General features: G+C 39.2%; 1 protein-coding gene across 3 annotated transcripts in view; it reads left to right on the forward strand.

The window, feature by feature from the left end:
* The window catches only part of ITPR2 (inositol 1,4,5-trisphosphate receptor type 2), a 586442-nt gene that overhangs the window by 388044 nt on the left and 182658 nt on the right, over positions 1-15740 (forward strand). For all 3 annotated transcript variants that reach the window (XM_086401652.1, XM_086401653.1, XM_086401654.1), the window contains 2 exons: positions 9251-9359; positions 10044-10231. In XM_086401652.1, the coding sequence (XP_086257778.1) occupies positions 9251-9359; positions 10044-10231 (297 nt within the window). The remainder of the gene's footprint in view (positions 1-9250; positions 9360-10043; positions 10232-15740) is intronic.

A 15740-nucleotide genomic window follows, 5' to 3' on the forward strand; every position in this document is an offset into this window, starting at 1 on the left:
GGAATCACAGCACTGGAGGATCTAAAACAGATATGATTCTTCCCATTGTCCAAGAGGGAAACTCTTCACTTGTACTTCATGTTCAGATCAAGTTCAAGTCTCTCAATTATTTCCATCTCCTCTCCCATCTTGCTTTGTTCTCTTGTGTTCTCTGAGACCTCCATAGGCTGAATCTTTATTGATCTATACTTGGCCATGTCATCCTTCAGGTATACAAAGCTTTTACAGGAGCTTTGAAATTAACCATAAGAAATTCCATTTTTCCCGGTCTTCACTGTGAGTGCTCATGCTTGCATCGGCAGCGTATTGATTCCATTTTCTCAGTAACAGGTAGTTTCTGCACTCTTTACCAGGGGATTGTGGGCTTAACTTCAGTGGTTGTATGCACTGCCATTTGAGTGTAATTTTATGAGGTAGTGATTTATGATGTGTGAATCTAGGAGTTTTGCTTCAATAGGGAAATGGTATCTAAGGCTCCTCTGCTTGTCACTTGCTTATTTATTCTTCTCTCAGCTCTTTATGTTCTGGAGATGAGAAGAAGACTTCTCCCAGAAAAGTGAACAATTATAAGCAGAAAGATCCATTTTCAGTACTGTGAGTGAAGGATTGAATAAGTTCTCAACCCTTAGAATTTAAACAGACCCTGTATTAAAATGGGTGAGGAGGTGTACGATGCTGTTGAGTTTCATGTCAGTCTGTGTACTTCCTGGAAACCAAATACTGAGAGGCTTTTATTAAACCTCAGAGAAGATAAATAGTTTCCTTTACTTCTCACTAGTTATGGGGCACAAACTCATTCTCTAAAACAGTGTTCTTAGCAACCTTGTTTTTCTAGAGCCGGTTGATAGTTGATAAACCCAGAATGATGACTTGCCACTCTTACCTCCAGTATCATCATTAAATGTTTAAATATCATCCTTTACTGTTTAAATGTTCAAATTTCACAAAGGAATCAAATGGTCTAGTGACATTTATTTTGAAAAACAGGGCCATATGTTTCAGCTGTACATATTGAAAATTATTTTAGCATATGCTGCCGAATTGCTCTTCACAGCCCCTTTCCTAGTGCCTGACACATGGTAGAAATACAATATGTCTTAACAAGGAGTAAAAAAGGGAAGAAAGGAGATGGAAATAAACTGTCATTCTGGTGTATGAATAATTGGTTTAAAAATTTTTCTACATTCTTTTATTTTTCATAACCTCCTTTACTAGATTTATTGAAACATCAGTATGTTTTCAAGGTTATCATGATTGTGTCATCGTGTTGATAAAGAGTATCTGTGAATGTATATAATAACTATTCCTGTTGAAGTTTGTATTTCTTATCTTAAGAAAGTGGGGGGAAATTATCAGCGGAAAGAACTGGCTTACATTCCTTGGAGTCAGTGACCCAGAAATTTAAACCATCAGACAACTAGATTATAGGAGTTTGGCCACATTTTCCCAAAGGAGTTCCTTGAAGATGTAGTTGATTATAATGCCACATTTAATGTAATTCCATTAGGATACAGCTGTTGCAATAATTTATTTGAAATTAGAAATATGCCTTTTAACCTCTTGGAATTCAAATGAGGAAAACTATCTAATCAGAGAGACTGTCATTAAACAGAAAGGTTAGGAGAGCACCAGTTAGACTGATACCGAGTGTAATGTTAAAATAAAACTATGCGGAGGGTACAGAAACATACAATCACTTTCTTGTAGATCTTATCCAAGCTGATTAGAAGCTAATTGTTAGTCCTGGAGGAGAAACCATAAATTAAGCATCTTTAGTTTGCAATTTTCATTGCTTTTTAAATTTCTACTTGAGGACTTAGTTTTCTAGGATTCTGGTTGTGGGGCATATTTTGATGGTATGTTAAGGATACTACACACAGTAGAAAAACGTTACTTCAGTGTCTGATTTTTCCAAGGAAATGGGAACAAATGTGGATTTGGTCCCTCAGATATCACATCCTTGAACCCTTCACTCCGAATGCTTCTAACTCCTAATGAGACAGTGCTGGGCTTCCTTGAAAATCAAAGAAAATCTTTAGTCCTTTTTTAAGACTAATACATACTTGGTATCCTTTCTATCTGTGAAAGGCAGTCATTTCTAAGCTTCTTAGTTTTTGATCCATTAGAGTTGATGCAACAGGAAGTGGCGGGGCAAAACCCATCCTCTCAGATTTTCACAAACTTGTGGCTTCTCTTTTTATGGAGATGTTTTGTTGCAATTTCAGAAGGTGGTTGTTAGTTATGTTGGCTACATTATCTTTAGCACATCTGGGATGTGTTCACATGAAGGCATTGGCTAAAAACTGTGTCTTGTGGCCTGGAATTGACTCTGATATTGAAAAGAGAGGGAAGGACATTCCTTGCTACTTGGCCTAACCCAATAAAGACACCTTCCATGGCGAGCTCAGTCAGGAATTCATTTTGGAAGCTGAAGAGCAAGTACAGAAGTTGAGCTTCTCAGTTTTAGGATGCTTTTCAAAATATGCTTTTAGTTCTTTCCCAAATTTCTGCTGTGGCAATTATAGCTCTGAGACTATTATTTATAACCCTGGCACCATAATTTCTGACCTTGATTCTACAGTTACTTTGAGTTAAAGGAATATGTGGAAATGACTTGCCTCCAAGCTGTCAACACTGTAAGGCCACCAAGAATGCCCCAAGACAGGTTTGAGGCGAAATACTTGCCTCCCATCCTTCAAGTCAGAACTCAGTACTGGACAACAGAAATGTCTGTCGTCTGCTAAACTTGTGATGTAGCGATATCTGAAGTTTTCCCGTCTTAAATGAGGGTAGTTAAGACAAACAGAATCCTGTTCCATCTCTGCCTATCCTTCATTCATGTTTAGCCCCATGCGTGCGTGCTAAATCACTTCAGTCATGTCTGACTCTTTGTGACCTTATGGACCTTAGCTTGTGAGGTTCCTCTGTCCATGTGATTCTCTAGGCAGAATACCGGAGTGGGTGGCTGTGCCCTCTTTCAGGGGATCATCCCCACTCAGGGATCGAATCCATGTCTGTTACGTCTACCTACATTGGCAGGTGGATTATTTACCACAAGCGTCACCTGGGAAGCCCTGTTTAGTTCCAAGGTTTGCTTCTTTTGAAAACTGTGGAATTGGAACCAGTATAGAATTTTTTCCATTTAGTTCAAGTTGGGAGGTCCATTTTAAATGGCAAAGTAATGTGCAGATTAGCTCACAGGTATGTAATTTCAAGGACTGACTAATAGTGGATGAATGAGGATTTTCACTTAGTTTACCATTTATTATTTTTGCCATTTTCTTAGTATATGGGACGGTTTGGTATACAGTGAGAGACTATGTACAAAATCACCTTGTCATTTGTAAACTGTTCTGTGATCTGGTATTAATACCAGCGACAGCATCAATTATAAACAACTTACAGAGCACTTACTATGTGCTGGAAACTGTTCTAAGTACTTTACATATTTTCCACATCGCAGAAGCCCCCTGAAGGGTGTTATGATCATTTCATTTGACAGTTGTAGGACTGAGTGCTGGATAGTATAGTGAAGTAACTTGCTTAAAACATACCATTAGCATGCGGCATAGAGGGGACTGAAGCATGGATGGTGTAGCTCCAGAGTAGAAATACAGGGAGCCATGTCCCCTTTCTGTGGCATTTTGAATTCACATAGTTAGAAAACATATGCTTCTAACTTGGCTGGAATTAGATAACAAAAGTGTGGCTCATTGGATTTTGATGTTTATGAATCTGGTAAGTACCTGCAATTTCATTTTATCTGCCTGAAAATAATTTAGAAATAATGACAGGTAGGGTGCATATTTTAATCTGCCGTGAAACTCTTCCACTCTCTGATTGGTTTTGAATAGCTTCCTTCTTCTAGCAACATAAAGGGCATTTTTTAAAACAGAGGGTAAAATGTAGCTTTCTCAGTTCAGTTCAGTCACTCAGTCATGTCTGACTCTTGCGACCCCATGAATCGCAGCATGCCAGGCCTCCCTGTCCATCACCAACTCCCAGAGTTCACTCAGACTCACATCCATTGAGTCGGTGATGCCCTCTAACCATCTCATCCTCTGTCATCCCCTTCTCCTCCTGCCTTCAGTCTTTCCCAACATCAGGGTCTTTCCAAATGAATCAGCTCTTTGCATCAGGTGGCCAAAGTACTGGAGCTTCAGCTTTAGCATCATTCCTTCCAAAGAAATCCCAGGGCTGATCTCCTTCAGTATGGACCGGTTGGATCTCCTTGCAGTCCAAGGGACCCTCAAGAGTCTTCTCCAACACCACACTTCAAAAGCATCAATTCTTTGGTGCTCAGCCTTCTTCCCAGTCCAACTCTCACATCCATACGTGACCACTGGAAAAACCATAGCCTTGACTAGAGGGACCTTTGTTAATAAAGTAATATCTCTGTTTTTAAATATGTTGTCTAGGTTGGTCATAACTTTCCTTCCAAGGAGTAAGTGTCTTTTAATTTCATGGCTGCAGTCACCATCTGCAGTGAGTTTGGAGTCCCCCAAAATAGTCAGCCACTGTTTTCACTGTTTCCCCATCTATTTGCCATGAAGTGATGGGACCGGATGCCATGATCTTCGTTTTCTGAGTGTTGAGCTTTAAGCCAACTTTTTCACTCTCCTCTTTCACTTTCGTCAAGAGGCTCTTTAGTTCTTCCTCACTTTCTGCCATAAGGGTGGTATCATCTGCATGTTTGAGGTTATTGATATTTCTCCTGGCCATCTTGATTCCAGCTTGTGCTTCCTCCAGCCCAGCATTTCTCATGATGTACTCTGCATGTAAGTTAAATAAGCAGGGTGATAATATACAGCCTTGATGAACTCCTTTTCCTATTTGGAACCAGTCTGTTGTTCCATGTCCACTTCTAACTGTTGCTTCCTGACCTGCATATAGGTTTCTCAAGAGGCAGGTAGGTGGTCTGGTATTCCCATCTCTTTCAGAATTTTCCACAGTTTACTGTGAACCACATAGTCAAAGGTTTTGGTATAGTCAGTAAAGCAGAAATAGATGTTTTTCTGGAGCTCTCTTGCTTCTTCAATGATCCAGCGGATGTTAGCAATTTGATGTCTGGTTCCTCTGCCTTTTCTAAAACCAGCTTGAACATCTGGAAGTTCACGGTTCACATATTGCTGAAGCCTGGCTTGGAGAATTTTGAGCATTACTTTACTAGCGTGTGAAATGAGTGCAACTGTGCAGGAGTCTGAGCATTCTTTGGCATAGCCTTTCTTTGGGATTGGAATGAAAACTGACCTTTTCCAGTCCTGTGGCCACTGCTGAGTTTTCCAAATTTGCTGGCATTTTGAGTATAGCACTTTCACAGCATCATCTTTTAGGATTTGAAATAGCTCAACTGGAATTCCATCACCTCCACTAGCTTTGTTCGTAGTTATGCTTCCTAAGGCCCACTTGACTTCACATTCCAGGATGTCTGGCTCTAGGTGAGTGATCACACCACCGTGATCACTCTAGTTCTTCTTTAAAAAACTATTGTTTCTCTGTCTCTTGGTTGAGTTCTTGGAGTAATGGGGTTAAAAGACTCTTACAGAGAATAAAATGGAAGCTCATTCATGTAGACCTGGGGCTTCATTCACAACAGTTTCTCTTCTAGGAGGTGACTGTGACTTGTGCCATATCAAGAATAACAGTCCTAGGGCTTCCCTAGTAGTCAGTGGTTAAAACTCTGCACTTCATCTGCCAGGGAGCACCTTTGATCCCTGTTTGGGGAACTAAGATCCTGCCTGCCACAGCCAAAAAAAATAATTATTAGCCATACCATAAAAAAAGAAAAACAGTCCTGTGTTTTCACTTTTGTCAGTTTTATTTATTACAGCTAGGCCAACTGTATGTTACAGAGTTTGAGTGAGAAGCAATCCATTCATGTGTAGAGGTGAGAACCATGATTAGTACGACAAACTGAGCTGCCCTTTAAAGAAATTACTTCAGTTAATGTGTTCTCACATCTTTCTCCCCAGGTTACAACTTGAACCGTATAATTTATGGGTCTAAAAAGGTCTTTTGTAGCATCTCCTTCTGCTGTAATGAGATACATGATAAAAAGTCCATTTGACTCCAAAGAAATGTCTTATTTTGTTTTTCCTACCCTTTTGGAAGCATCATTCTTTGGCCAGATGAAGTTATTTCAACTCAAAAGGCTTTCTTTTCAACATAAAAAGAGAAGTTTTAGTTTCTTGTGTCTTTTGTAAGTGCCCCACTTTGGTTTGACAGGGGAGAGTCGAGTCTCTTCACTGGTGGCATAAGCTCTTAACACCTCACTTTCTCTTCTAAGACTAGTCACCACCTTTACTCATAGCACCCCGGTATGAAAAAATCTTAGATGAAGAAAGCATGAAATAGGGAGGAATACTAGATGTGTTCTAAAATTTTAAGTGTCAGTAAATAAAAGTCACTGTAATGCTCTGAGTGTCTGTTGGAATTCTTGGCACTGTGACCTTTAGGACATTTGTTCCACACTGTGCACAAGACAGCTTTGCTGGGATGATCATCTGGGTTAGCAGGGGAGGTTTGCCATGTGAAACCTCTTCTGAGTCAGCCATTCCCCCTTAAGCACTTCCATAGGTCTTAGTATGGACCTCTCATATGGAACTGATTTTATTGTAAATTCTTTGAGAGGAGGGTTATATTTTTAAAAAATTATTTGTATTTTTTCATGTATTTCAATTGGAGGATTATTACTTTACAGTATTTTGATGGTTTTTGCCATACATCAGTGTGAATCAGCCATAGGTATACATGTGTCCCTCCATCCTGAATCCCCCTCCCACCCCCCTCCCCACTCTGTCCCTCAGGGTTGTCACAGAGAGAGCACCGACTTTGGGTGCCCTGCATCATACATCAAACTGTCACTGGTTATCTATTTTACATATGGTAATACATATGTTTCAATGTTATTCTCTCAAATCATCCCACACTCTCCTTCTCCCACTGAGTCTAAAAGTCTGTTCTTTACACCTGTGTCTAAGAGGAGGGTTATATCTTATTAAGTTAAGATAGTACCTAAAATACAGTTGATTCTTAATGAATATTTGTAGAGTGAAGAGGGAAGATAGGATATGTCCGTGCCTGTGTGATAAGTCACTTCAGTTGTGTCTGACTCTGTGATTCCATGGACTGTGGCCCGCCAGGCTCCTCTGTCCACAGGACTCTCCAGGCAAGAATACTAGAGTGGGTTGCCCTGTCCTCCTCCAAGGATATGTCCATAAGTAAGACGAAAGAAGAGCTTTCAAACTGAGAATACGATATGAACAAAGAGAAAGACTAGAAAACTGTGGTTGAGGAATCATCACAGAGTTCAGTTGGGTTACAGTATAATGTGTGAAGACACTCTTGGAACCAACGGTTGAACAAAGTAGAATGGATAGGTTTTCACAAGTCATTTTCAAGTTGGGGGGATATTGGAGCGTAAAAGACCAGAATGATGTGATCGCCTTGAAACCAGTTGAATTTCTTCCACTTAAGAGAGAAACACATTGAAGAGAGAAGAATTAATCCATTGTGAAAAGCTGAGTTTAGTTGCCAGTAGAACCTGCAGCTGTAGATAAGGAAATGTGGATGGAAAGAGAAGGAGAGGCTCTGGAGAACCAGGTCAAGGATGGAGGAGACACATTTGACAGTGAGACCTGCCCAAGGGATTGTACAAGCAAGGGCTGGAAGAAGTTGCTGATGGGGAGTGGGGAGCCAAGAGTTAGAGAACTGAGGACAAAGCCTGAAGGGCTGGAGAAACAGGGACAACCAAAGCGTGGGAGAGAGAAGGTGCAGTGGAGTCACGTGTCACAGCAGGAAAGGGAGGCATGCGAAGCAGACATGCGGCTTGGCCTGGGGCGATGGCCACATTTTGCCATCAGGAGTTGAATTCAGGTCTTAGTCTATCACCTGTTAGCTGCATGATCTGCAGCCAACGCATAAGCTTTTGGACCACAGTGCCCTTACCGTTGCAGTTGTGCTGTTAATGTCAATAGTTTAAATCTATAGACCTTACATGATACTTTAAAAAGTACTCTTGTCTATTCAAATCATAACCAATAAAATGGAAGATTTGGAGTTATCTATATTTCTTCTGTTCATGCAAGCAACTATATTGCAAAATATACTATTTTAAAAATCTCTTGTAATCTGTACAAAATTGAAGACAGAAAAAATTTGGTATATGATAGAAGTTTATTGATGATAAATGGTAAAAATGATTTTTGCAGTAAATTATGTGGGAACAATTGATGTCAATATGGAAAAAATTAAATTAAGATCTTACCTTTCACCTGGCACAAAATTCAATTCAAATTGGAGTATAGATCTAAATGTGAAAGGCAAAATTTTCAACTTTTGAAAGAGTGTATTTGAAAATGTCTTTCTGAACCACAGTTGGAAAGAATTTCTAACAAAAACGCAAAAACGCAAGACTAGTGGAAAACACTGATAAATGTGCCTACATTAAAATTAAACAGCTCTTTTCGTTAAAGAAAAGTGGTGAAAGGGGAGTAATAAACAAGAAGACTGTACAACATATATAACTGACAAATGACTAGAAATTAGTATATATAAGGAACTTCTTTTTGTCGATAGTGAAAGAAATAATCTAATTGAAAAAAATCAGGTAAACAAAGTCTTTCTGAAAGAGGAAATCCAAACAACCAACTACTTTATGACTATCTGTCAACCTCATTAGCAATCAACAGTAGAAAGCAGGAATTTTTGAATTGTGTGTTTGATAGACTATCTTTTGCCCGCTATCTTCTGAATAAAGCTCTTAGAATTTAAATATAATTCACTCTGTCTTATCAAGCTTAATTTTTTTTCAAGCTTAGTTTTTTAAGCACCTTCTGTATACCTAGGACTTGTCTAGCTCTTTTTACTGAGCCTATTTAAGTGAAGGCTTTTCCTTTCCAATTCTTAGGTTATTTATTAACCCGTGTTTTCTTTAGACACCATGAATATTCTTACCGACACTGGAACCCTCAGCTTTTGAAGCAATTTTAAATTTATAGAGTTTGTGACTGTATTGTTCTATTGAAAATACTGTATATTTATTCTTTATTTCTGGGAGAGGCAACATTTTTGTTATTTTCATGGGAAATATTGGCAGATTTTTGCCTTAGAAAATATTATACAATATTAGTTTTTCCATATTCAACATCATCAATAAAATGCATTATAAGTGGCATTTTAATGTATTGATAACCTTCCCTTTTACTAGAAAAAGGAACAATAAAGTTTTTCTTATCCTTTTTATTATTAGGGTAATACATTAAGAAAAATCCTCCTGAATCGATACTTTAAAGGTGATTACGGAGTCTCTATAAATGGACACCTCTCTGGAACCTACTGCAAAACTGCACAAGGAGGAGGCAAGATATCATTTTTCCCTTTATTTTCAAATTCTAATAACATCTCTGTGTACCAGTGTTGTTCTAGTGTTTTTCTTAAAAATAGCACAAATATGAAAAGGTTCATTTAAAAAGCACCATCAGCCATAGCAAAGAGAAAACCCTGCCACTTGTGTCATCTAGGATGGACCTCAGGGCATGATGCTAAGTGCAAGAATCAGTTGTATACGTGATCTAAAACTCCAAACTCAGCGAAACAGAGATCAGATTTGTGGTTGCCGGATGCGGAGAGTGGGGAGTAGAGAAATTAAGTGAAAGTGGTCAAAAGGAACAAAGTTTCAGTTAAATAAAGCAATCTTGGGACTGTAATATACAACATGATGACCGTTGGTAACAGTACTGTATTGCATATTTGAAAGTTGCTAAGAAAATAGGTGCTAAAAGTTCGCATCACAAGGAATACAAATTAACTTTATGAGATGATAATTTAATCTTATTGTAGTCATCATTTTGCAGTATATACATCTATCAAATTATTAATGTTGTACACCTTAAACTTGTACAATGTTATATAGCAATTATATCTCAATAAAACTGGAAAAATAAGTATAAAGCACATTAAAAACCCTTTGTATGATTTTGGGTTCATGAAACAAATTTGAGCCTTTCGACAACGGTTTACTTATTTATTTTTCCTAATCACAGGAAGCTTTTCTGGGCAAGATTCAGATAAGATGGGGATATCCATGTCAGATATTCAGTGTCTCCTGGATAAAGAAGGTGCATCTGAACTTGTCATCGATGTTATAGTGAATACCAAAAATGACAGAATTTTCTCAGAAGGCATCTTACTTGGCATTGCCTCGCTGGAAGGAGGAAACACACAAACTCAGGTACCTGCTTACAATCATTGTCGTTGGTTACATTTGGTATTTTGTATTTCTTACTTCTTTGTCTTGGAAAGTAATGATTTTTCTTTAAGTTTCTCATGACTATCTCAAAAAGAAAAAAATCCCACAACAACTTTGTATCACATTTTCCTTATAAATGTTTTGATTTGCTGTAGTAAGTACCTTGTTGTTGTTTAGTCACAAAGTCTCGTTAGACTCTTCTGCAACTCCGTGGACTGTACCCTGCCAGTCTCCTCTGTCCATGGGAGTTGTCAGGCAAGAATACTGGCATGAGTTGCCTTTTCCTTCTCCAGGGGATCTTCCTGATCCAGAGATTGAACCCAAGTCTCTTGGCATTGGCAGATGGGTTCTTTACCACTGAACCACCTGGGAAGCAGAACTTTGCAAATTACTCAGTGAAGCAGAACATTCCAGAAATTCTCATTTGCTTAGGGAAATTTTAGGCTGACTAAGCAGATAAGGACATTTTGACTTATCCAAGAATTATATGTAAAAAAAGGAATTAAGTGCATTTGTTAAATGAGGCAATATATATATAAATTCCTCATACAGTATTTGACATTAAAACAAGTTCTGATAATATTCACCATGCATCTCAGTTACTTTTTTAGAAACTGAGAACTCTTCTGTTCCTTCTTCCCCAAATCTGCCGGTACTTGTTACCCTGCTGCCGCTGAGTAGGTGAAGCTTTCCCTGTTGTGGGGAGAGAAGAACCATTCCTTCTTTTCTTGTTCTGTTTACTCATTCAGCTCAGGAGGGGTGACTTGAGAGTCATTGTTCATCTATTCAGTGCTCCACTCCAGTGAGCAGTGTGCTCACCTCATGTAGGATCACACCACTATTTCCCGAAGGCACACACGTGACTTAGAAACTCCTGCCAAGTTGCCCCTGAACTTCCCCACACCTAAAGGCAGAGCTCACTGTGTGATCCTGAGAGCTGGGACGTGTTCCCAGGGAACAGGCTTCCTCCTCCCAGCCCTGCCACTCACTAACCAGGTATTTCCAGGTTTGCCTTGGTCAGGAAGGCAAATAACTAATTGAAATTACAAAATCTATTTTCCGTATTCATGGCAAGTAGACACCACGTCTTATTAAGCATGAAAAAAAAAAATCATGTTGTTTCTAAAGATATCTTTCCAAAACACATATTATTCTCCTGCTTAAAGTTAGTCACTTTCCTCTATAAAGGCAAATGCTCCTTCATGATCTAGTCTCTTCAAGTTTTCTAACTTTCCGTTCTTACTCCATCTCTCCCCGCCTCCATCCTTTCTCTTGTGCACCAGCTGTACTAAGCTCTTTATAGCTCCTCAGATGTGCTGTGCCATTTCTCATGTCACTTTCTCCTCTTTGAGGACTCAGCTCATGAACTTCTCTGGGAAGCCTTCTGTCCACTAGTGACTCTATGCTTCTGCTGTATCCTGCAGATATCTGCAGTAGCATTTCTTCATTTTTGTGTGTGTGTGCCTCTTCATGAGTACAGCAGGCTCTGTCTAGTGAATTATGAATCCTTAGAGGTTGAGACCACATGTTTTCCATCTTCACATCCCTTGTTTCTGGCACCATGTCTGGCCCAGCCTAGGGATTCAGTAAATAATCGGAAGTGAACATCCCTATGAATGAGTGGTCCAAGTCCATTTCTATTCACAAAGTCTTCACTATTTGGCTGTGGCCTTTGGGACCACTTCTTTATCTGAGCTCCCATGACATTTGCTTCTTGGATGCTCACTTGGCATTTTTCCTATGCTGCTTTGCTTGGTTGTTACCGATATGATATTCTGTTTCTCCAGTTAAATGTCATCTTCTTTAAAGTAAGGGGATCATGTCTTGTTCTTTGTATCTACAGCTTATAGCCATTTGACAAATACTTGATGAAATAGAATTTGGTGATTTTTGTTTATGAAAATCTTTTAAATGGGTTATGACAGTCTTGTTTACCAGCCTTACACTATCCAGATTTCTCGCTTATCTACATCATTGTGTAACCCAGATGTCAACTGTGTGCTCCTGGCCCTAAGAGGTCTAACTGAGGTCAGCTGGAATGCTTACCCTCCCCAAGACTTCTATCAAAATCCAGGGGGATTTATATTCTAATTGTCTCATTGGCCACTGTTGTCTTGCTTACTTAGTTCAGGGATGGTCTTGACACCCAGCTTCTGTAGTCCTGAATTAGGGATCTGATGCCCTTTCTTAAGTTTTACCCTCTTAGCTACATAAATCAATTTATATGTTTAAATGTACTTAATTAAAAATTGGTTGAGGGGAGGAAAAAGAAGATGGTTAAATTATAATTTCAAATTGTACACTAATAATAGCAACCATGAGAATCAGTTCAGTTCAGTTCAGTTCAGTCACTCAGTTGTGTCCGACTCTTTGCAACCCCATGAATCGCAGCACGCCAGGCCTCCCTGTCCATCACCAACTCCCGGAGTTCACTCAGACTCACGTCCATCGAGTCAGTGATGCCATCCAGCCATCTCATTTCTGTCGTCCCCTTCTCCTCCTGCCCCCAATCCCTCCCAGCATCAGAGTCTTTTCCAGTGAGTCAACTCTTCACATGAGGTAGCCAAAGTATTGGAGTTTCAGCTTTAGCATCATTCCTTCCAAAGAAATCCCAGGGCTGATCTCCTTCAGAATGGACTGGTTGGATCTCCTTGCAGTCCAAGGGACTCTCAAGAGTCTTCTCCAACACCACAGTTCAAAAGCATCAATTCTTCAGCGCTCAGCCTTCTTCACAGTCCAACTCTCACATCCATACATGACCACAGGAAAAACAATAGCCGTGACTAGATGGACCTTTGTTGGCAAAGTAATGTCTCTGCTTTTGAATATGCCATCTAGATTGGTCAAAACTTTCCTTAATGCCTCCTAACTACTGGGCACTCTTCTTAGTGCTTTCTGTGTATTAGCTTGATTTATCCTCACAACAACCTGTGCAGGAACTTGAGTCCTATCTCATCTTACCAAAGAAGAATCTGAGATACACATAAGCTCACATGGCTGGTTAGAAATCAAGCTAGGATTGGAGCCCATGCAGACAGGCTCCAGTTTCTGTGCTCTTAACCGCTATAAACATCTCCTTTCAGGACTTTCTTGGTGGTCCTCTGGTTAAGAATCCAACTTGCAATGCAGAGGTCATGCAACCACCAGAGATTTCTGGTGGTTGAACTAAGATCCTACATGCTGCGAAGCGACTAAGCCTGCACGCCACAACAGAAGACCCCATATGGTGCAGCTAATAAATAATAAATATTTTTAAATGTCCGTTCTAAAATATCCTTCTGTCTACTCACTCCTGGGAAGTTTCACTGACTGATCACCCTGTATTACACCCTAGTATTACTTCACTTCTCTGGGTCCTCACTTCGTTTCGTTTCTCTGCCCTCTCATTTCTAGTCACCCTCCATCCTTCTTGGGTGAAAGTCCTTCCTCTACTATATGGAACTGTTTATCTATCACCTTGGCTCCTGAAAAAAACCAAGGAGTTTCCCCTTATACTCTGAAGCTTATGGAGGTGGTTTCCTAACCAAAACCTGTACCTTTGTGAGGGATTGAATTGTTATGCTAGCTCTTGAGATTATATATATATTATAAAAGCATACTATTTATCTTTATTAAAATCATAGTGTTCAGCTTTGTTGTTGTTTTGTTCAGTCACTCAGTTGTGTCTAATTCTTTGCGACCCCAGGGACTGCAGCATGCCAGGCTTCCCTGTCCTTCACCATCTCACAAAGCTTCAAACTCATGAGTCAGAGATACCATTCAACTATCTCATCCTCTGTTACCCACTTCTCCTCCTGCCCTCAATCTTTCCCAGCATCAGGGTCTTTTCTAATGAGTCAGTTCTTCACATAAGGTGGCTAAAGTATTGGAGCCTCAGCCTCAGCATCAGTCCCTCCAGTGAGAATATTCGGGATTGATTTCCTTTCTAGTTTTTAAAAGTCCATGTAAATCATTTGTTATTTTGAGCTTAAAGGGTCATTTTATATAGTGATTTAGAGTCAGAGAATCTAGATTTAAATCCTATCTCTATTACTGTTATATAATATTGGGAAAGTCATTTACATTCACCAAACTTTATTTTATTGATATATAAAATGAAATAAGCACGTTCTGTTCATCACACAGTTGTCCTGAAAGAATCAATGAGATAATACATGTCAAGGAACAATAAAAATTATAAAACTTTGTGTTAATAGAACTACAAAGTTCTATAACTTCTTCATTAATATATAGGAATCCCTTTCTGCTTTCTAATGCCATTATATTGAAAATATTAGGGTTCAAGCATAAGAGTAATTTATGGGACCACAGAGGTCTCTGAAATCTGCCTTTATCCTCTGAATTAATAGGTCCAGCTTGATGGTTTCACTGTGGTTGCTATGGTTACTGTGGCTTTTTGGCCTGCTTTCTTGAATTGTTGCTAGCCCTCTGCCTAGTGCTTCCCCCTTGTAGGTATGAAACCGACTTGTAAGACTTTATGAAAACGCTTTGAGAATGTGCATCACCCACAGTAGAAATTTCAAGACAGGTATCCATTTCCAGGCCTGATGTCATTAGACAGACTCATACCTGCAGGTCCCAGGACCTGTGAGTCATGGTTTCAGGCACTCTTTCAGAAGGGGTATCCTCTGCAAGAACCAAACTCCCCCAAATTGTCTACTCTATTGGATTATAGTCAATTCTACTTGATCTGGAAGTCATTATTTCTTCAGATGTTTTCTATCCATTGTCTCTTATCAAGTTTATATAACTCTTCTCATATCAGTACAGTGACTGGAATTACTATCTTTATTAATTATTTTTACTGTATTTCTCTTGTTTGTGTTGTGTCTGTCCCGTGGTTTTAGTCTTAATAACTTAAATTTTCTTGTCCAGAGCATATCACGTTTCCTAACTCATACCTCTTCTCGATACTTCTCCAAGCAGACAATGATTAGGGCAAATGATCTCAAGGTTCGTTATTTCCAGAGATGTGTTTTTATCATACTTTGACTGTTGAATCCTTTCCACATCATTATTGATTGTGAAAGAGTTCACTTCATGCATTTTATGGTGGGCTTGTCCTAGATCCTGTGGCAAAGCAATGTAGCTAATAAAATACCCAAGGGACTTAGTGCCTACTTATCAGTGGGTTCCTGTGAGTGAGGCTGCCATGGTAACACAGTCTAAATTAAATATACAATAATTTAGGTAAAGAGAAAAATAACTTTGTAGGCTCACATTTACCAGGATGATCACAGAATTAGTGGTGGTTTTCCAATCTAGATTACAGAGTCGTGAAGGCAGGAACTGTAGCTATTTTTCCTGAGTGTTCTGTCACTTCACAGCATGGGGCCTGGAACACAGTAGGACCTCAATACATAGTACTGCACAAAACATGACTTCATAATAATATAAAAATCAAAGAGCTCTTTGCATACCACTCTTAGAGTGTTCTTATGAGATTTTAAAACAAATAATCACTAAAGGTGACTTCAATAACATAAAATTA

Source organism: Bos grunniens, chromosome 5, assembly GCF_055505025.1.
Source record: "Bos grunniens cultivar Pamir isolate PY7600 chromosome 5, Bosgru_T2T1.0, whole genome shotgun sequence".
Classification (NCBI taxonomy): Eukaryota; Metazoa; Chordata; class Mammalia; order Artiodactyla; family Bovidae; genus Bos; species Bos grunniens.